The sequence below is a fragment of the Falco rusticolus genome, chromosome 5 (assembly GCF_015220075.1).
Source record: "Falco rusticolus isolate bFalRus1 chromosome 5, bFalRus1.pri, whole genome shotgun sequence".
NCBI classification, from domain to species: domain Eukaryota; kingdom Metazoa; phylum Chordata; class Aves; order Falconiformes; family Falconidae; genus Falco; species Falco rusticolus.
This window is the reverse complement of record NC_051191.1, coordinates 82,814,064-82,837,691: the sequence shown is the minus strand read 5'-3', so window position 1 is coordinate 82,837,691 and position 23,628 is coordinate 82,814,064. Positions and strand designations below refer to the sequence as shown.

Here is a 23,628-nt window from a genome sequence, read left to right as displayed (position 1 = left end):
TAACCTTCCCAAATAGTACCGACATCAAACATTCACCTATGCATTCAGATATACTTCCTAAATAGTGCCATTTGGGGAGGAAACCCAGGGGCATTGTTTCACAACTTCATTATTTCAGAGGGGTTATAATAGTATAAAATTAGTAGCATATCAATGAATGACCCCTCACATTGATTTTCCTATAGAGAGTCAGTTTAAACAAAATGATCAAATGCTAGGTTTAAACTAAAAAACATTCATTCTTAAAAAGGCAAAACTTTTGATTTCAGATTAATACAACTCACTGGCATTTCTACAGAGCATAATTTTTCCTCTAAAATAAAAAGTAGACTAGCTGTCTACAATATACATGTATCTTAAATAAACCACAAAGCCTCTCATATAAATATAAAGGTCAATCTGAAAACTTTTGCAGAATCCTATGTACTCTGGGAATCTATAAATTAACTATTTGCTCACATTTATGCAGAAACATGTAACATACTCCTGTAACTTAAAAACATTAACAGTTATTAACTTTGCAGCATTAATAATGTTAATGGTTTCATTAGAAATTGTCATCTTAATTCCACTTCTCCAAACAAATTTAAATAATGATTAATCCAATAAAAATATCATATGGAATTCATGGTAGATGGCACAACCGATCAAACTGTCTTCTTTCTGTTTTCTAATAACAATTTTCCATTCCTCACAACAGATACGTCACAACCTAATACAAACATTTGTACATCAAACAATAAAAACAAATGCCAACCACTATTACCTTAGGCTCGATTCTTCTATTTCTTCTCATTCGTAAACAAGAGTTATTGAAGAAGCTGAAATCACAGCAACTCTTGCTGCTTCTTTCTTTCCCCATAATGACAAAGCTCCATGTTTTAAATCTCTCCATTAAATTGTTCTCCTTGTAATTTAAACCTGACACTACTGTTCATCTAATCCATCTGGCCACACAGGTGCCCCTCTATGAGCAATAGCATGGGCTGACTGATGATTTGTATGGGTGAGCTGGTTGGAATCAAATCACATGTTGTTTTACTATGGTTCCACAGCATTGACACAAACCAAATAATATCAAACTGAACTGTGAATAGTAGCATATTCGCTGACGTGCTATGAAATCTTTGAGGACTTAGCACAAGCACAACATGTTCGTCAATTAGGCTCAGCACGATTGCAAAACCATCCCTTGAGGCACCACAAGGTGCATCATTTGCTTTCCTTTTCTTTCTTGTGTTTGGTTTGTTTTTTTTTTTCCAAAGACACAGCCATAGCTTTAGCTCTTCTGCTACAAACATAAACTGTCTAATGAAGGTAATTCAAAGGTAATTCAGAGTTTTACTGAGAATCCAAAGAGTACCCCCAAGCATTTCACTCACAGCTTCCTCTTAGCTCTCAAAACTACTTGCAGTCTTGGAATGACTGTTTCTGCGTACTCCTGTCTCTGCTTAAATTATAATCCTCTATGTGCCCTGACAGCCTTTTAGCTATTCCACCAGAAAACCAAATACTTGCAGAAGGAGCAGCCTTAGCTTGGAATATTAAGGGAACAGACTTCAGTGATCCTTTATTCAGCATGCTGTAATCTATTTTTGTACTCCTGACAGACTAAGCTAACACTTACGTCTCAATTCATTATTTTTTCTTTTGAGAACTGTCCTGGTTTCAGCTGGGATAGAGTTAATTTTCTTCTTAGTAGCTGGTGCAGTGCTGTGGTTTGGATTTGGTGTCAGAACAATGTTGACAGGCACTGGCGTTTTTAGTTGTTGCTGGGTGATGTTTACGCTAAGTCAAGGACTTTTCAGTTTCTCAGGCCCTGCCAGGAGAGGGCTGGAGGGGCACAAGAGATTGGGAGGGGACACAGCCAGGACAGGTGACCCAAGCTAGCCAAAGAGGTATTCCATACCATATGATGTCATGCTGAGTATATAAACTGGGGGAAGAAGAAGGAAGGGAGGGGGGACATCTGGCATTATGGTGTTTGTCTTCCCGAGTAACCGTTACACGTGACGGAGCCCGGCTTTCCTGGGGATGGCTGAACCTGCCTGCCCATGGGAATTGGTGAGTGAATTCCCTGCTTTGCTTTGCTTGCGTGCACGGCTTTTGCTTTACCTGTTAAACTGTTCTTATCTCAACCCTGGAGTTTTACATTCCTTTCTGATTCTCCTCCCCATCCCTCTGGGTGAAGAGAAGTGAGTGAGCGGCTGCGTGGTGCTTGGTTGCTGGCCTGGGTTAAACCACGACAAAAAAAAACAATTCATGTTTCATAAAGAGCAGAAAAATGCAGACACAATTTATGTCAAAGCGAAAGAAAGATTTAAAAAAACAGAAGAGCAACACAAGCTCAACAATAAAGCCATAGTAGGTCTGGAAATAAAAAGAGAAAAATCTCCAAATCTGCTTTTTGGAAAAGACTGAAATTAATACCAGTTACATTTCCTATGTTTTTTATGTTAAAAAAATCATTTTACAAACACTAATATTATTTGATACTTACTTCAAAACGTTTTCATGCAAAAAAAGGGTTCAGGACCACCGAGATATTGAAATCACATTACCTTGTTATTCATTTCCTTTGGAAATGGGGCGGGGAGGGAGGAGGGAAGGAAAGAGAAGGATGTGAAAAGAGACAATTGGATGACAAAACATAAATACCAAAAAGTCAAAACCTGAAACTGTTTTAATCAAAAAGCCCAAAGAAACAAACAATGAAATTTGAAGACCATAACTTTCCTTACAAAACAAACAGAATCTCAAAGCTTGAGAAAGATTTCAGAGAATCAGCAAAAAAAGTTTGTTCCACACGGCAGGAAATACAGCAATAAAATAATAAATGAAAGGGCTTGCACTATGACATCTATAATGAACAATTTCTGCCTTTGACTTCATATCCTGCTCCAGTTCACATCAGTGAAGTATTCTTCTGGGTTTGGGAGTCAAATTTAGAGCTTGAAAGGAGAAAAGGAAATGATGGAAAATGGAGAGACTGTATGAAGTCAAATAAGAATTTTATGAAGTCTAGCAGAAGATGGATCATACCCCAGATCCTGAACCGCAGTCACTATGAACTAAGCGAGTCAACATGAGAAATGTGAGCTTTCATTCAAGCACTGAGAAATCCATCACGACAAGTGCCAAGTAACTGATCATTTTAGTCTAGGTTACAATGCATGCCAAATTAATGTGGAGGTGTCGAGAAGGTGCAATGTTTAGGGGTCCATGTCCACCTCCTTCCCCAGACCTTCAGCAGCACTGAGCATCCATAGGGGCACGGGACTGTGACTGGTGCCAGAGGTACAGAGGTGCTGGAGTATAAGAAGGAAGGGGCACGAGACACGAGAAAGGTCCGAACTGCCTCCCATACTAGCAGCACTACCAGCCCCACCGCAGCCTCCTCAGGGTGTTCTGGCAGCACTGTGTTTGGCAAAGGGACCAAGTGAGCAAGCCCTGCAGACCTTGATTCACCTCTGATGTTGATGTGCATTATCAGCTGGCAACCACTGGCCTAGTGAGATGTTTCTCAGTGCCTGGACACCACGGGAAACCCCAGCAATTCAGACTGCAGTCTGCATTTCACGTGCTGTTATTAAACGGAGCAGTCAACTATGACTTGAATAACACGTGGTTAAGGCAACACGTCTGTGGGGAAGACATGAGTTAATTAGCAGCCTGAGGCACTGCTTCAGTAAGAGATTTCAGCACACAGTTAGTCTGAAGTATGAAAGTCACAGGGGTGTTGGAACTAGATGATCTTTAAGGTCTCTTCCAACCTAAACCATTCTATGATTTTATGTATTTCAAAGGCGAGTGCTTGCAGTCTGCTCGATCCAGGTACTGACACAATCTCAGTACACCTGCTGAATTTTAATACATTAATCTCACTGTATTGAAGACAGATGTGCCAAAAAGTCCGTACCTGGCACATGTGCATTGCTACCGTTAATTTAAATAAAATATTTTAAGTATGTATTTTGCCTCACTTTGTCTTTTGAGAGAAGGAACATCTTAAAGATCATGTCCCAGTGGCATTTCAGGAGATACAAGTATTTATTAAAAGAGCTTTCCTATTAATTGAGTAAAATATTTTAATAATACTCTCTTCACATGCATTATAAACACTCAGAATATTAGGGAGATTTCAAAGGAGAACTATTTCCTTAACCGTTACATATTACGGTACAAAGAATAATTTGGGTTGAAGTAGAAGATCTCCACCGTGTGTTTCAACCTGAACAGTTCTGTGACTGTCATATTGCAGTATCACTGCTTACCATACACACAAAGGTTGTGCCGACCTGTCTTTTTATTGGTGTTACCAGTCTTCCCTCACACTTTGGACAATAACACTAATTTTCTTACCCTGTGTCAAAGATACCCCTGCACGTTCAACTACAGAGGGTAAAATGTCATAACCAGTAATAAATCAAAACCAAATCCTATCACATCAACAAAACCAAAATTTGCTCATAAAAACTTTTCCCCTTACAGAAAGATGCAGAGAAAGCATGAAGATTGTACAGAGGACCTACTGCAGTATGTGCTGGGTAACATGTCTCAGGAACGATGCAGATGAAAATTTGGGAGTGAGGCACAGTTCCTGCTTAGGAACAGGCTGGCTGTGATGCGCAGAGGACAGAATGCTTCACATCACTTTAATAATATACTTCCCCACTCTTTCAGGAGCAGCTGGAAAAATCGGCCTCCAAATTTCTTTGGCAAGAAAGATGAATCAAAGCAAATGAAAAAAAGGGAAGCAAGAGCTGATCTCAGCAGAGACGAGCTCACTCATGTTCTAAAGTATACACAGTTCAGCAGAGAATATACACTTACTGTTAAACCTCAGTGGAGCTAATGAAGATATAGTGCACAAAGGTGATGAGGAGAATCAGGCTTTCTATATACAACTGCATAAATGAGGTAGAAAACATATCCCACTAGACCATATTTTTTCTTTAAATGATGGTTTCAAAACTATTCAGTGCTGTATCTATATCTTGCTGATTTAAATGTTCCCAGGAGCTTTGGCAGCTCTCCACTTCACATTTACAGTTCCTTTGCAGGTAGCCTAAATTCAGTCAGCTCTTAGTAAACATACCTTGTCTGCCTTCACTTTATGGGCACACTCCAACCTTCCTAGAAAAGCGTTCGGGCTATCGTGTCTGCCCAGTGCTGGCTGCAGGGATCTGTCAGAAGGGCAGATGGAATGGGTGGGGATAGCCAGGCAAGGCACAAGAGCACTAAGACCCATCCACATGGCAGGAAAACGAGCTCAGAAGTGTTCATTTAAGGATCTTTCTCTCAAGTATACCAGCTGGCCTGCCTTTCCAAAACCTGCAGGCTGGCAGTGGCTTCACAGTTACTTCTGCACAGCCATGTGAACACAACCAAAGAGAACATCTTTTACAAGGGAATTTAGTTCTACTTAAAACCACTACAGAGCTACTAGATGTTATTAAGATTATTGTGATGAACCTGCTGGGCCTTCATACATGTGGACACGAGCTTTAGCATACATCATGTCCTGCAGATTATCAATGCCTTTGATGCAAGATATGACTAAATTCAATGAAAGCTGAAGTGGTCAAGGACAAATAGAATTTTAAAGCGCTAATGGTTACAGATTATTATAAACTTACCATTACGATTTCCATCTTATCTTCGATTTCCTGAAAAAGTTATAACCTTTAACAAGCAATATTTAAAGATTTGTTAAAGCCCGAGTAACACATAATCAAGCAAACTGTACAGTGGAGGCAGTGACTGTAATCCATTTCAGTAGAATTTCTATGGATGAGGTTCTAATATTTACTGTATTTCAAAAACCACTTGAAAGATTTCAAAAAATAAGCATTTCCTTTGGAGCATTCCAGCTTATGTGATTGAGATAGGGGTCTGGGAAAGGAAAGATGATTACCAAAATTGCTCTTTTTAAATTTTGGAATCTTATGACCAAGCACAACTAAGTATGAACTATCATTATGAATGGAAAATGGAGAAATAAGAATGCCTGTAAGTCTTCAACTAATAGTCCTTAAAGGGATTTTAAAAATACTATTTGGACACCAGTGCAGGAAGTGAGAAACTCTGCAGCTTAAATTGGGATAGGTCTATTATCTTGCTACATTTGCAACTAAAGCAGTTTTCAGTGTTGAAAGCCCTTGTGTCTTCTTGCCATAACCTGATTAAACAGACGTATTTAATGCTCAGCCAAACTATTCTACATTGAAGAGAACGTAGAAAATGCTCAGCCACCCTAAAAAGCAGCCAGGAGAAATTATCCACCTTGTTAAAAAACCAAAGTGACCAAGTGCAAAAGATCACAAGTAAAATTAAGTCTCTGTATGCCAAGCAGTGCGCATACAACAATGCCTTTCTTTACGTTTTCCCTTGGGTAACCACCATAGGTCAACGCAGAATTGCTCCATTCAGTGAATTCTGCTGGGCTTTTCCAAGGTCACCAGAAAATAATTTATTTTTTAAAAAAAGAAAAAATTTACAATCTTAGTTATTACTGTGTATTATCCTCAAAAGACCTGACCAAAAAGCCTTCTGAAATCAAGACTGCTGATCACATTTTCAGTTGGTTTTGAAGCAAACTTCAAAGTTCTGGACCTGGTGGCCTAAATCATGTTGCTATTTTTACGAGTGAATTTCCTGAATTAGGTTAGATAAAATTCACTGTCATATTCTGAGAGGATAAAATGTAGGTAATTGGCAGGTATCCCTCACATACCACATATATTCCTACTGGGACATCTTATCACAGATAAAATGCCAAATATAGAAGAAACTGCATATATCCAACATTGCTGTTGTCTGCTCTTCCTCCACCATGGGTTTAAATAACACACATTTCAAAAAAGGTTACTCTTTCATAGATAAAACTAAGACTTAGAACTAATAACAGCAGTCTGGAAAGGTCCAGACTAAGAACAACAAGGAGATGTCCAAGATGTCTTTTCACGCATGCTGAGACAGAGAGGAGCACTGTAGTTTCACGAGCATTTTAAACCAGCACTGTTGCTAAAAGGGGGCTGGGCACAGGCTGGGGGAAGTCTGCGACTCCCTTTGCTATTTATTCTTAATCCTCAGCTGTCCCCTTCTTTATGCCAGCACCAACGTTCATTAAGTCCTACAATAAATTAGATCCAAAAAATAACCCAGGTTAAAATTAAACCAGCAAACTCAGCTTAGTTTCAACCTGCATCGGTCGTTCTCCAATTAACCATACAGTGGCAGAAATGTTCCCTGCAGTTAAGGACAAGTGATGGAGGTCAGGGAGGTGTTCGAGTGCCTCTTTCAGCAGCGGTGGTCAGCTTGTGCTGCCTCACCGTGCCAATGGAACGACCCTGCTGGTAGCATCTGTGGTGCTTTGATGCTCCCATTGCTGCCTGACTTTTAAACTGGGAGCACAGAAATATCTCAGCAAGCTGTGGCCTCTTTTGCTGGGTTTTTAAAAGTAGAACAATTAATAATAGTTCATAAAAGCTCATGTTCTCAAAGGCAGCCATACCAGGTCAGAAAGATAAATGTCAGGTGGAAAAGAGAAAAACAGATACTGTCTTGTAGCTTGTGAATAATTCTTAGCCATGAATTAATTCTGTGTCAACCTAAAAACTCTGACCACTTTATTATTTTTAAATGGACTTTTATTAAATATTGAAGTGCTATCTCTCTACTCAGTTTGGAAGAAAGTAAAAGCAAGTGTCCCTGCTCTGCAGAGCTGTGAAACACTAGTTGAAGCACTGTTAACAATCTTCATTCTTAATTAATTTTCAAATGACCATACAGCACGTTATATATAACACGAACTTGTTTAGCTTCTAGTATCTTATGTTGTGTTCTTTTCATATTCCATAAAGCGTGGGAAGGTCCACACAAGCATTAACACTTCCAGCAGTCAGTTCTTTGGATAACTGATTTTCCCTGGTAGCACCAAAATAACAGATCAAAATCTATGCCAAAATATTGACAATAATTAAAAGAATAATTGTCAACACTCAAGCAGATTTTTTTTTCTTGACAAGAATCAGCATCATCAAAATTTGAGTAAGTAATCAGGACCAATCCAGCAAAAGTAAAAAACACAAGTAGCACCCAAAAGAAATTACAGTATCGTGAAATCAGCTACTAATTCCACATTTAATGACTTATTATTGAGACTGAATTGACAACATCAGGAGTACTGTGATTACTTGAATCCACGTAAGAGCAAGGCAGCTATTCTGCAGTCTGTTTCAGACACCTGTGAAACTATTGATACGTGGAAGTTGTACTTACGTCAAATTTGATTGGAACAAACATTTAATACAAAAAAGATATGCTTTTGAATTTTTATCTCATTCTTACTCTAGTGCTACCTCCACGAGTCTCACAGTGACAGATTCCCTCACTGTCATTAACATTTAGAAGGAAAAAAAAAAAAAAAAAAGACTACTTTCCCCATATTGTATATGGATCATCACACTGCTCATGGTCTTCCAGCAAAACACAAGCCTTCCAATCCCCTTTATAATAATCCAAGACATGCTGAAATGTGGCAAAACACGGCTCGCTTTAGCACAGGTTAAAATATATAAATGATTGTGTAGAGTGACAACTTTATTTTTTCTATTATTTGTGCAGCCCTGAGTTAGAAAAAAATACCAGTTTTGGAAGAAAGGATTATTGGAAAATCTTGCATTATTACTATCACTTTTTGTTTTCATACAGGGAACACACAGTCAGCAGTTCCCCTGACCAGTACACCTCTAGGTCTTCAGCCATCAAGGAGACAGATTAACACATCTTTGAAAATTTTGGACAAACTTTGGGCAACAATGGTAGAAGGTGGTCCAGAATATGTTGGCTGTGTCACAGAGGAAGCTGGGATGTGCAACGCACCAACATGAGGTGCCAGGCTGCAAAGGAGGGTGGGAGCCAGCTGCAGTGCTCTTCTGAACATCCTACTGACAGACAGAACAGGCTGTCCTGAGAGAGCAATCAAATGAGCAAGGGGAAAGGAGCAAGCCAAGCTAAGATACGGTTCACCCTGCCATTGTAGGGGCCTTGGGCCTCTGACACAGGAAGACAGATTTCCCGGCACTGCTTCAAGCACAAGTGCATAATTGCAACCGGCCTTAGTAAGAGGAGCAGAGAGAATGAATGACTACATACCATCTGGATCTGGACAGTAACTGCCAACTGCTACCTAATTTCAATACAGGGAAGCACTATGGCATTCGGAATTACTGGTAAGTTAAACCTGTGCCTCCAACTTCTGAGGTCTATGCAGTTCTCTTACCTTTGGCTGTGCTGAATGCAACCCTTTCCCCGATGTAGCTATGCTGGAGAATACAATAGATCTGCCTATTCTTATACTTTCTGACCAATAGGTAACTTTGTTCGTATGAAATAGTGACAGAGAAACTGAATCAGCTAGACCATACTCATAAATTACACCAATATGATTTTTACCCAGGTAGGGGTTGACGACTTATGCTTGAGAAAAATTATAGCAAACATCTGGAAAAGCACTATACATTAAAGCTTATAACAATGAAATAATCCAGGAAATACCTACTAATATTATTACTCACTAAATGTATGAAAATACATTAAAGAAAACTGTATTGTTGATATACTTCAATAAAAGGTAAGATGGTTAAAACTTACTAAATTTCTATTTTTTTTTCTATTCTAGCTATTTCAGATTCAAAAGAAATAGTTGGAAAATAGATACTTAGAATACCTTTGGGTTATTTTTTTTCACTGCTCGGCAATATACTGGGTGTTTAAGATTGCAAGATTCTTTAGGGCACTAGTACTGTAATATAATGTAATATTGTCTAAAGTTATAATTGATTTTTTTAATAAATTCTTTGTTTTGAAAGAATCATAAACATCAAATATGGAAAAGATTTAGAAGTTCATTCTCAAATCAATAATTTGTAGTCTACAGGAATTAAAAGAGTCTAATCTCATTCTAAGACTCATTGTCTCTGGATAATCACATGCTAGGTTGTTGATAACAGAGAAGCACCAGTCACTGCTGATGCAGGTACAGTATAGATATCTGAATGTTTTCATTCATATTTTGCCTTCTGCAAAAATACTACATGCATTCAAAAAATCTACACCAGACCTGAAGAACATCTAACTACACTAGCAACTATCACCTAATAGTCTGTCTGTTTTTATCTTATTTTACTAATTTCATTGTAGTGCATTATTTCTATTTACATTCTTTGGTGCTCACATATGTCATCCAACTCTTTGATACAAGTCCATTTTGCAAATAAAAATGTTAACCGTACAGCTCTGCTGTACTGGAACAGTAACTTAATGCACTGCCCTCTAATGTCTATTTCCTACATTGTTACAAGCTTCCATTTGCATTCTAAGAAATGTGCACCCATCTAACATTTCTGCTGAGATGGGGTTCACAAGGTATTTCTAAAAGAACTACCTGATTATAACTCTTCAGAATCCTTCAGTTTAATGAATTCTGCAACATTAACAGAATGAAAGCAAGATTTACACACATTTACTAGAAGTAAAAACCCATTAAATACCCAAGTAAGAGGGAAAAAAGAAAGATCATCTGTCATCTTTGGCTCTACTTTCCAAGATGGCCTATCTCCAAGCAGATGAATATCATCTTTCTTTCATGTTTGATCAGTTCTATTGTTTCATGTGTCACATAATTTCTTTGTTCATCTGTCTTATGATTTTTAATGACATCATGAATAAGATTGCCTTGGCCCTAAGGACTGTCGTAATTATGAAAAAGAATTTGGTGAGAGGAATTGAGATGCCTAAGCATAGAAATAGAAGCTTAAATACTCTGCGGAATATGTAAATTCTGCCTTTTACACACAACGCCAATTACTCAAGCTGTAAGTCCTTTCATGCTCTTTTTCAGTCAAAGTTAGGGAAAACTAATCTCTAATGTTTTAGAGATTAGATGTATATTCAAAAGCACTTAAAATAATAAACAGTGGGAGAAAAAAACCAAAAGAAAATGAAATTTCAGATTTTCAATATCCCAAATGTATGGGAACAATGCATGCTCAAAGTCTTAGTTTAAAATGTACACAACTGTCGTGAATATTGGGTGTGTGAGGATGGAAAGATTCAGCACAGCAGGAACAACCTTGATTCAAATAAGGTGGTTTTTTCACAGCTTTTTGGCTTCCTCTCAAGAGAACGATGCCACACGTGAGTGGAGACAGACCAGTAATTCTTTTAAGTAGCAGGACAAAGTGTTTTAAAATGCAAAGAGCAGGTTTCCGCACAGAGGATCACAGGAAGCGGTAACACTCGTTTTTCATCTTTGTGGTTTGCACCGATACCTTACTAGTCTGTTGGGTAAAAGAAAGTTGAGACAACAAAAGTGATCAAATGTGATAGATTACATTTATCTGTTTAGAGATAGTGCATCTGTGTAAATTACACTCAAATCCCTCTGTCGAAAATTAAAGAGCAGTTCATGCCAGGAAATATCATTTGGGAATTTTTGTTATGAAAACAATGGGAAAATGTTTGTTTCCCTTATTAAATTCCGTGGCTCTGAATAAGCATTAAGTCACATCTTTTATTTAGCTACTCAAAAGTTACAGAATTTCACATTAACAGAGTATCTGAGAATAAGCAATACAGACTGGGGAGATGAAGGCTACCTTTCAGATCTTTTGAATCACATAATGAATTATTCACAAACTTAAGAGATTCCAAATTAAAACTAAATTTGGTTTTCTTCAGAAATAATGAAAGTTGAAATAGTGGTCTTTGCCCTGTGATGGTAACCTACTGATAATGTATCAAGAGCAAATAAACAGCCAATCTGCAAGCAAAAAAACAGTTAAGCCATCAAATAAATGCTTTGTCAAGGTATAGATTACGGATGATGTAGCAGCACATGTATTTGACTACATATTTATTGCTAGCTAGTGATTTTGCATCTTTCACAGAGATTTGACACTTACCCTCTGCACATACCATATTCTATAAGATAATACTAAAGAACAGAAGTGATTGCTCATTAAGAATTGCTAGTCAGTTAAGTTGCATGAATTTCTCAGCTGCAAAATTTTTATATTCTCACACGCTGCTTCCCACATGATACCAGAAACACAAAGGAAGACGACTGATAAAACTGTATGGAGAGAATATCCATTATTTCATTAACATTTTGAGGAAGAAGAAAAATTATACTGCATAGAGAGGTTCAAACAACATGACAATGTGCCAGCATCAAACTCTGACTAGACTCCAGCTCCACCAAGTCTGAGGAGATCAGCTTATACCCGCAGATGTAGGAGGGTGTAACAGGCCTACAGGCCTCAAAAGATCTCATTGCATTACCACCACCGAAAAGCTTTCTTAACAGTGTGCCCTGCTAGACTCAGGTTCCGGAACAGATCACTGAAGGAAGCTGGGGACTGTCCACCACTCTCAGAACACAATTAGCGGACCCTCCCTCCCCTCCTCCTGGGGATATGAACTGCTCAGAATCTCTTCCCCACTTACTTCAACCAATCCCCAGGAAAGGAAATTTTACAGGTAGTTTCTGTTACAAGTTCTTAGATAACTTTTGTTAAAATGCAGTGCAAGGCTGAGTCTCAGCATAGAAAAAAAAAAGCCTAAAAAATATTTTCAGGAACTTACAAGTAAGTAGAAATATATTTTATAGTAAGCATCTCAAACACTAAACACCAGCTTTTACCACAAAGATTACTCGCACATTATGTTATCTATACCGCTAATTTACAACTCATCAGTCACTATAACCAAGTATTTATCTATCCCCAACTCCCTCAATTACTGTTGTATACAATTACTTTAATTTATATTTTTCCTAATGTTTTCTGTTTATGTCATGAAATTATTTACTTTCGTACCTATGTACTAGAAAACTAGGATAAAGAAAAATCATATTGATAAAATGGATAAAAAAAATCTGTTTTGAGGAAGAGTACTTATTCTTCCAAATCAAAATCCCTAACCCCTTTACCCCACTGTGATATTTCAACACCACAGAAATAATCATCTGTGACCATGTTCTCTGAACACCACAGAGGAATTCAAAGTCAGTGCAAATACATGCTTTGTCAATACAGTGCCGATTTTCTTAGCACACTTTCAGATCTCATTAGTGAAGAAAACTCCAACAGAAAATAAATGTGACTTTTCCATGGACTGTGAATGTAGACTATGCAATGGAGCTCTTGAGCGCGAGAAAGAGTCAGTGAATATAAATGAGGAAGCTGGATCCAAGAGCTTGGTTTTCATTCTCGTGAATGTGACCAGAGGCCTTGCAAAGGGATCACAAGAGATTGAAGCACTGGGCAATCATCAGTGGCATGAAATTTAACAAGAACAAATGCCAGATTCTGCACCTGGAATGGAGTATTGCTGGGCATAAGTATAAATTGGGAGAGGAAAGGATGGAGAACAGCTCTGCAGAAAGGGACCTGGGCGTGCTGGTTGACAGACAGCAGGGTCAAGAGTTGCATTGTATTTAGAGCCAGCGCAGCCTCAGCTTTCTGATTGCTTTACAAATTGAAACCAAAATACATTTCATGTCATATCATTGTGCAACCCTTGGAGAAATTATACATTCTCCAATTCTGTGCAGCACTGTTTAAAATTTAGAGCAATGAGGGAACTGTAAATGTTACTTTCAGCAAAAGTTAATTTTCCAAGGTTGAAAACAGCTGGAATAACACAGACCACCACTCTGTTATTAACAGGGAAAAAAGAGTTACATAACAATTACAGCCCCAAATTCCATTTAGCTGCTTTTGACCATGTCCTTTAATAACCTAGGGCACAAAAGAAGTTGTCTTTTGTAACAATAACCTCCACCTACGAGCAGGACCTGTTTTCTGCAGGTCAGGTACAGAGTAGCTTTGAAGCATACAGTCACGAACGTTTACTGCTTCCCTTTCAAAGACTTTTTTTTCTAGTTGCCCATGTGAAATTTTTCACTCAAAGAAAAAAAAGAAATACTGGAAAATCCTCATGAACTGGAAACCCATCTGAACTTTACGGAAGTGCTCAAGGACAGGTGACAGACTGAAAATTATGTAATTTTTGAAAGATGTCACGATTAAGACTAGAGGAACACAAATCTCAAACGTATTTTTCATGGAAAAAAAAAAGTGTGATGAAAGGAGAGTGGAGGAAAAGGGGTTACTAAAACTACCAGCTGTAGAAATACTTTCCTGAAGCACCGCATCGAGAAAATACTTTGCATTGTTACATACATTTTCCTGTGGCAAGAAAACACGCAACCACATGAAATCTATATTTATCCCTGAAAAAATATAAAAGCAAAGATGACAGTTTGATTTCAGTAGAAAGAGACTTGGTAACTGTGATACATTGAGGGAGCTGCTCTTCTGCACAGCCACTCTCACAGGAAAGCAAAGGACTGAAGCAAAACTGGGGGCCAGCAGACTGGGATGCTGCACTGAACCACCCTGGGGCCCAAGGCTCTCTGTGCTTCCCGTTTTGCTGCAGTCACTTACCCACCCTACTCCTCAGAAAGGGGCTACATGAGTAGGCACAAAGAAAGGGAATCAAGGAGAGGAACAGCATAACATACACACTCCACACTAGTTGTCACAAGCATTATTCTTGGATGCCTACCTTTTGTCCTGTGGGTACTCCTGCTTTAATCCTGTTTGGAAGCAGTTTCAAGCTCATCGGATCGCAACCTACTGCAAACTTCTGGGGTTTTGATGTGTCATTTTAGCAGGCTATGACAACTCATGATCAAGTCAGACAAGCACTAGAAGACAGCAGGCACGTGCCCCCCTCCCCTCAGTGAGCTCAGCCCAGCTTACTGGATCACACTTCACTCTGGGCTATGTGATTCCATGCCAGGAATCCCAAATGTGGGTGATGCGAGATTATATACCACAATGCCCATGTTTCCTTGTTTCTGGAAAATAGATTTTCATCCATAGATTTCTTCTCATATCTTTCCATAAGGCAAATGCATATTGTTTTAATAAATACGTATTTATTAGTATCTTGTTTTAATAATCTAAGTACTACACTGTCACAAAGTAATTTGTTATACCATAGTTTTATTTTAGGCCACACCATGCTTTTGTCTGTGTAATTACTCTGACTAAGGCTAAATATTCCTTTGTTAACGCAATGCACTCAGTCATGACCAGTTCCCTTAAGCAAGACAAGGAAAAACGCATCTGCTGGGTCATCTGACATAGTCAGTATGCTTAGACCGGAAATTACTTACATTGTGGACTAATAAGTTTGAAAGCTCAGTCTCAGTAACATACCACTTCAACACTTTACAAAATCCCTAACTATGCACAGTTTTCTGGTCTTCAGTGAAGACCAAGGAGCTCAAAGCAAAATCCTTACCATCTAAGACTGACTAATGCCATTGACTTCCAGCATAAGTATGCACATGCAAAAATATCTGCTGGACTGTAGCCAAAATTTACAAGTGAAAAGTCAATAAATTTGATTAATTATATATTTTATTTTAGTTTTTTTAAAAAATAAACATTCTAAAAAATTTTTTAACTATAATACATAAAAATTCATTAAAATCCACATACAAGATATGCAAACATTAACAGGTTTTGAGAGTGGTGACAAACTTTCCAAGAAGGGGGGGGGGGGGGCGCGGATAGTGACCACTCTTCCAAGAAATACTTTTTAAACTGTGACTTTTACCTCTGTTAAGAATTCATTTCTGGTATCGAATTCTATAACTGTCATAGTGCTGTCTAAACTATTTTAATGCCAAGAGTTTATATACCAGAGAGCTAAAATTATCAGAAAACCATATCAAAAAGGTGGTGACCCAGATATCACCTTGATTAAATAATATTATTCATTAGCACTTAAGGATGCCTAGCATTTTGCAGAATAAAAACTCATTACATTATTAGACACATTCATAAATGACAGTCCTCCAAAATGAATGATGCCATGAAGCTTTTGTTGCCACCCTCTATTTATAAGGAAAACACTTCCCCAAATCTTTTCCTTCATGTGGCACCTTGTCACTAACCATTTAACTGCTGGCAGCACTGGGATGCAATGGTTTGACTCTTGCTAGTCTGGAGAGGCCAAGTCTAAGACACTGAGCAGGTGACTTAACAGAGACGTATTTCATAGAGTTATTACTGCTTCCTGATGCAGCTGAAAATAATTTTAAAACAAAAAAAAGGTGTAAGAAGTTTAGAAGGAAAAATAATTCACATGACTGTTGTTTTTTCATAGTTTTCACAGCAGAACAAAAAGGTATTCTAAGATATTGCAAAAAGGTCTGAACACCACACCATAGAAGCACATGAAAATCACCACACTTACTGGGAATCAATCTATTTGGGAGCCAATGCAGCAGGTGCGGTGCACAGTTTTAATTAACCAGCAACACACTGCAGCAACGCTGGACAAGCACATAAAAACTGTTCCCAGTGTACTGTGCATTTCCAAGTGCTCCACAGAGAATCACACAACACAATTCCACGTGGGAAAAGAAGGCTTGAGAGAAATCTTGGACCCAAACAGAAACAAACACATCCAGAAAAGAAGAGTAAATATGAAGGAAAAGCAACGTAAGAGGCAGGAGTCATCAGCAGCATGCTCAAACACCTTAAGAAAGCTTCTAAGCATTTCCTTTACTAGAGCAGTTAAAACACTCCAACATATTTCTAATATTATTTGTTAAAATAGGTAATAATGCAGCATATACCAGAGATAAAGCAAGCTCTTATTGAGAGAAATGATCACAAAACAATCTCTTGATTAAGATTGATCCACACTCTGGAAAAATATTGTATTAACCTCCCCACATAAAGAAGTTAAGAATAATGCTGTAAGAGGAAAAGAAGCCAGAGATAGCTTTTCTTTCTTCTTCTCTCTCTTTTTTTTTTTTTTTTTTAAATCTAAGGTCAAAATAATACCTTTCATTGTAAAAGGGCAGCCACTTTTCTGAAATACTGTTTATTTGTTTGTTTACTTGTTTGCTTTTAGGAGAGACTGCTAAAAGCTTAAGTCAACTAATGTATCTGTTTATAGTTACAATCTTACAGGTACCTGGAGGTATCCATCTAGGCTTCTTGTCTGTTACAGGACTTGATGTATGTAGAGGCCTCCCAATTGGTTCTGACAAACTGCACACCACCTTTTGCGTCGGCTCAGATTTTTGTTCCGTTACGTGTGAAGGAGAAACTACAGGTGATACTTAGTTGGAAAATAAAAGCAACCTTAGAAAGATACTCTTGAGCAGAGAAAGCATCACACTGCATAAAATGATAGATCACTGTACAGCACAAACTCTCTGCACTGAGTGAAATAATGACTGTTACTAGATTGTCATATGTTTAACTATACATTAATACAGTCAGTGCCGTTACACTCTGGAATATCAATTCTGCTTTGAAAAGTGGAACTGCAAGAGGAGAGTATGAGATTATAATTTTTTTAAAAAAAAAAATCTCAGATCACTCATTGTTATTTAACCTTTTCTTAAAAGCTATAGTTATATAAAAAGAAATGAACTTCCTATTCACTATTGTCTGTTCTTATTGTAAGGACTGTTAGCTTACTATGAAGAGTTTTTTCTTTCAGGATTGTTTTCCTACTCTCCTCCCTTTATATAGGCGCTTTCATCATAATCCTGCACATTCAGTCTGCCAGTCAAATCTGTCTATTCCTTCAGTGAAAATAAAAGGGACTTTTGTTACAAAGAAGTCTATTTCAAATTCATAGTACAAACTTACCTGTAGTATTAATCTTCGATTTGGGAGTTTTCTTCTCTCTTGCAGCTAGCATCTTCTCTCTTGCTTTCTTTTTATTCCCTTTGGCTTTCTTCTTTTCCAGAGCAAAGTCTTCATCATCACCTCCACTATAATCTGAATCTTCTTCTGACTCCACACCTACAGCAAGGAAAAGGGATGTCACCGTTGTACAGGAAATACAATTTACTATTACACTGCAGGGCCTTCTAATCACATTCTAGACATAAAAAACCAGGATATCTGAAGGACACAGTAGAACAAATTTGCACATATTTGTATGCTGAACTAAGAAAGAAATAGCTTCTATAAAATATTTTGTATTTAAAGAATTCTTGTTCTGTACTATAATAATGGAACACCCTGGTACAAACTGCATACAATAATGACTTTAACAGCAGAATTGTCAATATTCCACGTGTGCAAGATGAAAAAGTTAATTTTTTTTGGCAGGGCTTCTGATTTTTACATATTCTTAGTCATAACTACTTAAAGTGAAAAAAACACTACATCTAATTTCAGCTGTAAGAAATATTTTATAGATTTATTATTAAAAAACCCCAGACATTAGCAAATCTTAAAAATAGTTCTCTATCAACAGAAATATCTGGATTATTCCCCTGAAAAATTATTTCACTGACAATTCCAAAAACACTTTCCAATAAACCTTGCAGTAAGGAATAAAAGAATGGATGCATGCATGTTAACCATTGGGGAACTGATAGAGAGTCTATCATATTCTGCAGGTATACAATAATACTAGGCTGCTACCAGAAGCAAGAGTATGATGCTAGACTGACCTCCAATCATATGTAGCATGGTCTTCTGAGAGTGGAGAATTGGGGGAAGGAAAGAAGGGAGGCGACATACTTTTTAGTAAACAAAGCTAATACTGAAAGCACTAACACCTGACACTAGTCCTGAGTCACTGTTTTGATGCAAACCCCAGTCAACAACTGGAAAAATTAAGAGACAGAATACAGACATGAAATTTTCCTGGACAAAAAGGGTAGAAGAAATTTGTTCTGACATACTGCAGCAAATGCAGAGAAGCAGTATCATTTTTGCCAGTTTGGGGAATGTGTATATATAACCTGTAACTTATTAATAATACTTTTATTTAATAAGTTTAGATTTAGTATCAAAGTGAAAGTAGTATTAGAAGATCCATTAAGGGAGGAGAGAGAAGATACAGTAGAAGCAGTATGCATTTCACTGACAATATAAACAACATAAAATATAAGGCATCACATTCAAAGCTCATCTAAGGAGGGTGTACTTATAAAGAAGAACTTACTGACTACAGACTCTGGCTCAGAATCAGCAGCATGCTCTCCGTCATCACTATCAATGGTCGGTAACTTCTGCTGTGCTGGAATTTTAGCTGCTGCTGTCGTCTGCCTACCATCACCCCTAGGTATGTCATCAACCATAACCTGATTGAGACCTAGAAAACAGAAGGCGGTCTAATTAATTCAAATTCACTGTAAAACTGTTCTCCTTCTCAAAAAGAAGCAGGTGTTTGAGTCCCCAGAATTCATCTGTGATTTTGAAGTATACTATAGAGAAGCATATCATCAGCACTTGGTTTCATGTGATTGGCATTTTGCTCTTTTAACTGACCAAACTGTACATTCTGGTTGTGATAGTTATCAAATATTTATAGGTAATCAAGCTAACAAAATGATAGAAGACCAAAAATAAAACTGGAAAAATGAAATTGTTTCCAATGGCACAGCAAATGTTTTAGTCATGTTTATTTGATGCTTATGCATTATGGACCCATTAAGGAGTTGGGGGTAAGTGTAACTTCTTGAAGAAATAAACTCAGCATCTAAAAACATCATGTCTGTTGCTTTTTCCAACTAACTTTTAGTGATCTGTAACAATCTCATGTAGCAACCCACAGGTTTTCCCATTTTACAACTGCAACCAAATTTTTAATGAAAAAATTGATGCATCCTTCAGTTTTTAAGATAAAGACTCTTTTTCCACTTAAGTGAAAATCAGAAACCAATAGAAACAAAGAAGAGATAAGCTACTTAAATGTATCTTGAAATGCTATTTCTGAAAAAACAAGAGTATGAGAATAACTTACCTAAAAGTTCACTGTCTACACTGCAGTTGGAAAAAAGGGGTCTCCTGTGTACATTTTCTGATTCAGTATTCTTACCTGTTTTAGGATCCAGAAAGCAAAAAAAAATATAATTTAAAATATTAGTATACAAAACCACATTATAAAAAGACATGATACTAAGAAATGAAAATGACTAACATTTTTATCTGTCTCTAATCAAACTATATGTTTGGAAGATCTTACAGAAGAGTTATCTTTTCGCACAGACCATAAAAAGACAGGCACTACCTAGAAATTCTCATTTCCTTCTCATGACATCTTGAAATAAAACTTTCAACCTATTTCACTGTAAAATAAACTGTCATGTTTGAATTCACTACATATAAATAAAGAGTATTGCATTGAACTGTAAAGTAACCTTGTTCTTCTGAATTTTGCACCTCCAGGATATTTGCAGATTTTTCTTTGACAGATAAGGCTAAGGCAACTTCCAAATCCCTTTGATAAAGTTTGTCATCCAAGGATATCCTGGAAAAAAAACCCCAAACATGCTAAATAATAAAACAATGACATGAGTGTTATAGATCTATTTCTGACCTGCTGAACTTTTAAAAATTCAAATACTTTTAAAGAAATTGATATTTCAATACATACTCATAGCGTATCATATTATGAATATCACTTCCTGAAACCATTTAGACAAAGTACACAGTAATATTTAAAGCTCAGTACACTGGAAAGTATTATGATTGCAAAACATTGTGTATATATATATAAACTAATAACCGGCATTATCACAGAAAAAAGTTATTATGTTTGCTTGAAATACCAAACTGAAATGTAATATTTATACACACATTTACTACCAAAATAATCTGATTTCTTTTTTCATTGACTTTATATTTTCTATCAAGCTTTAAATACATTCTTTTTTAAAGACTCAAACTTGACTTTATATTTCTGTTTAATGAGTACTTAAGTAACTCAGAATTGTTACCGTTATTTTGCACCATAGACAGAAGACGACAACATCAGACATGCAAACCTGTTTCTGCACCTATGCTGAGCTCTTGCTGGAGTTTTTTTTACAGCTGTAGCAAAACAGACACAGCCCACTACCGAACTCAGGCAAGTTTTCTCAACTGCGTAATAATGTTACCCTTGATTTGCAACTGTACCATTAAAGTTGAAAGCTTTTATTACACTAATATATTAGCTGTTTATTCTCAACTGCTGAAACCCAGCTTTACACAGAGTTGACCACATTTCAACATTTTTTACCTTTTACCAGGTGTCTGCTTTTGTGATGGAACCAATTCTTTGTGTGGCTTTTTTTGCTTCTCTTTTTTCTCTTTCTTTGGTTCCTTGAGCTGTGTTCTGGATTTTTTGCTTGAAGGTGCAGCTATACAGGCAAAGTCTTCATCTGTTTGGGAAAAGGCAACAAGCTTTAATGAGTTTCCCTACATTTTTCCATATGGCCAAAAGAAGTCATTCAACTTAATTTCATTGCACACTGCAAATATGCCAAAGAGAACTTTTGAAACAAATTCTATTTTTAAAGAACACAACTACTATTGCTATACTATCCTTAAACGTATTTTAAATGAAAATTTAACAAGAGCTCTTTCGCATATGCTTTTATTCAAGTAGTAATGATTCCAATTTTTATTACTAATAAGGCAACGAAGCTGCAATGTCCAATGTGTTAACAGATTTTCAGTAACTAGAAGTTCACCTTTTGATATGCTGAACAGCTGTCACTTATAATAGTAATATATGTTATTAAACAGTTTTCAGTTCTTGGTGTTTGGTAAATTGTTCCCCTTAATGACTCCCATTCTTAAAAAAATGCAGGCTGCTCCCCTTTTCCTATCATTTGCATATTGCCTCTTACCAAATACAATGCGTTTCTGCAATTTTCAAAGAAAATTAGAATGCATGAAAACTGTCTTTCTTCCAACTAAGGACACTGCATATCACAGCGCAAAAGATGGAAAAAAGCAATCTTCAGTATTCTCTATATGATGGAGAACCTTAGATAAGATCACGAATGGTTCTTAGGATTTACACTTTTATATTACAAGAGGTCACTTATAAACTAAGAAAAGTCATGCACCACTTTTACACTAAGAATCTGCATTAATCCACATGATTCACACAAGACCTTCAACATTACCTATTTTTGCCCTCCCCTTCCCACCAATTCAAACTGTTCCCTGGATCCTGCAAACAGCACAGAACATAAACCCATGAAAGCAAACAAACACTGTAAGAAAAACGCATCACACCCATTAAGGCTTAGAAGACCAGTTACAAAAACAAACAGCCTGCGGTCTATTTTTCTTATCAATGGAACTCAAAATTCGACTGCTATGTCCTTACCCAAACCCCATCAAGACAGAGCCCTATACGAGAAGGGTTAGATCTAGGCATAGATGATTCAACACCTTCTTTATATTCTCATTTACAGGTTCTTGTGAACTGATAATCAGGAGGACAGGGACCAGCCAATTACCACTGAAAACTGAGGCAGGGAGAGAAACAGATTTTCCTGCAGCAAGACACAGTGTATTCACCAGGTTCCTGACAGACTGTGGTTATACTCTCTGGCTTACAACAATCATAGTCTCCTTGAATTAGGAAATTTAGCGCTGTGCCCAGAGTACTTCCAGTGAAAACTGCAACAGCCTTCTCAATGAACTAATTCATTAAAGACACTTAGATGATATTTTGGGCCACTAATTAGCGTACATTGTTTTCATATAAGAACACACCACTCACCGTCATCTTCCAAATCCCCAAACTGAGAATAATCAACATTTTTTTTGTTCCTGTGACAAAAAAACACACACTATTAATCTTTTCAGCCTGAGCACCTTGACTTGCCAAGACTTGATTTTGGGGTAAATCACATTTTACAAGAAAAAAGCAACACATTTTCAAACCTACGTAGAGCCAGTGCCACCGTACACCATACAGTTATTAAGAATAGCTTCTAGATTTTTTTAAATCTGAAAATAACAGTGCTTTTTGTGGTTCTCGCTGTGGGAGCGTTCTATTCTCCCGATGTACACACCGCCCTAGAGCTGCTACCGTGCCAGGGAATTAACTCCTGGGTCACTTTCGGGGACGTGAAACGCGCTTGCCGTGCTGCTTCCAGGCCGTGCCCTGTGCGGCGGGGCCCCGGGTGCTGGCGTTGCCCCAGGCGGGGGGGCACGGGCGGCACTGCCGAGCCCACCGCTCAGCCAGGGATCGGCCCAAGGGCCGCCACCCGGCGGGGCTGCTCTTCGCGGGACGCGGCCGCCGCCGCCCCAGGGAGAAGCCCCCGCGCTTCCTTCCAGCTGGAAGGGGGACGGCAGCGGGCCCGCCTCAAGCCCGGCGCCACGGCGGAGCTCGGTGCGGGGGCGCCGGGCTGGGAGGGGTCCGGCCCGACCGGCGGCCGCGGGGGACCCGCCCGCTCCCTCAGCGAGCAACGGCCGCCCGCGGCGCGCGCGCCTGAGGCTTTCGAGGAAACGTCACGCAGCGCCGCTGGGCGCGAGCTCCCGGCACCGCGCGAGCTCCCGGCACCCCGCGCGCCTCGGGGCCGGGCGGGCGGCAGCGGCTCGCGCCCGCCGCGCATCCCGGCGCCGCACGCACCTCCTCACCGGCCGCGCCATCCCCGCCGCCGCCGCCGCCCGCACCCGCCGCCCGCGGGGGGGGGTACGCGCGCCGGTGACGACACGGCTGCCCCGCCCCCTCCGCCCCGGGCGCGGCCCAGCACATTCGCCACAAGGCGGGCGG

The 23,628-nt window shown here is 38.5% G+C and overlaps 1 protein-coding gene across 2 annotated transcripts; it reads right to left on the bottom strand.

Annotated features, from left to right (window-relative positions):
- Positions 1 to 16,038: 16,038 nt before the first annotated feature.
- Positions 16,039 to 23,559, bottom strand: RAD51AP1 (RAD51 associated protein 1). Of its 2 annotated transcripts, XM_037388378.1 has the most exons (10): positions 23,485 to 23,559; positions 22,630 to 22,679; positions 21,130 to 21,271; positions 20,267 to 20,376; positions 19,870 to 19,944; positions 19,069 to 19,218; positions 17,757 to 17,912; positions 17,071 to 17,217; positions 16,342 to 16,527; positions 16,071 to 16,170 (listed from the first exon to the last, which is right to left on the bottom strand). In XM_037388378.1, exons 1-9 carry the CDS (start codon positions 23,502 to 23,504, stop codon positions 16,391 to 16,393), a joined length of 987 nt encoding a protein of 328 aa, XP_037244275.1. In that variant the 5' UTR covers positions 23,505 to 23,559; the 3' UTR covers positions 16,071 to 16,170; positions 16,342 to 16,390. The 2 variants fall into 2 exon arrangements, with proteins under 2 accessions (XP_037244276.1, XP_037244275.1); XM_037388379.1 differs by lacking the exon at positions 16,342 to 16,527 and having other exon boundaries at positions 16,039 to 16,170; positions 23,485 to 23,551.
- Positions 23,560 to 23,628: the final 69 nt, after the last annotated feature.

Excerpts from the sequence above, each read along its gene's own strand:
- RAD51AP1 (XM_037388378.1), bottom strand. The coding sequence starts at position 23,504 with ATGGCGCGGCCGGTGAGGAG. Across the intron at positions 17,913-19,068 it reads TGAGCCAGAGTCTGTAGTCA|GTGTGGAGTCAGAAGAAGAT; the intron begins GTAAGTTCTTCT and ends TCCTTGCTGTAG. Across the intron at positions 17,218-17,756 it reads ATCGAAGATTAATACTACAG|TATCACCTGTAGTTTCTCCT; the intron begins GTAAGTTTGTAC and ends TTTCCAACTAAG.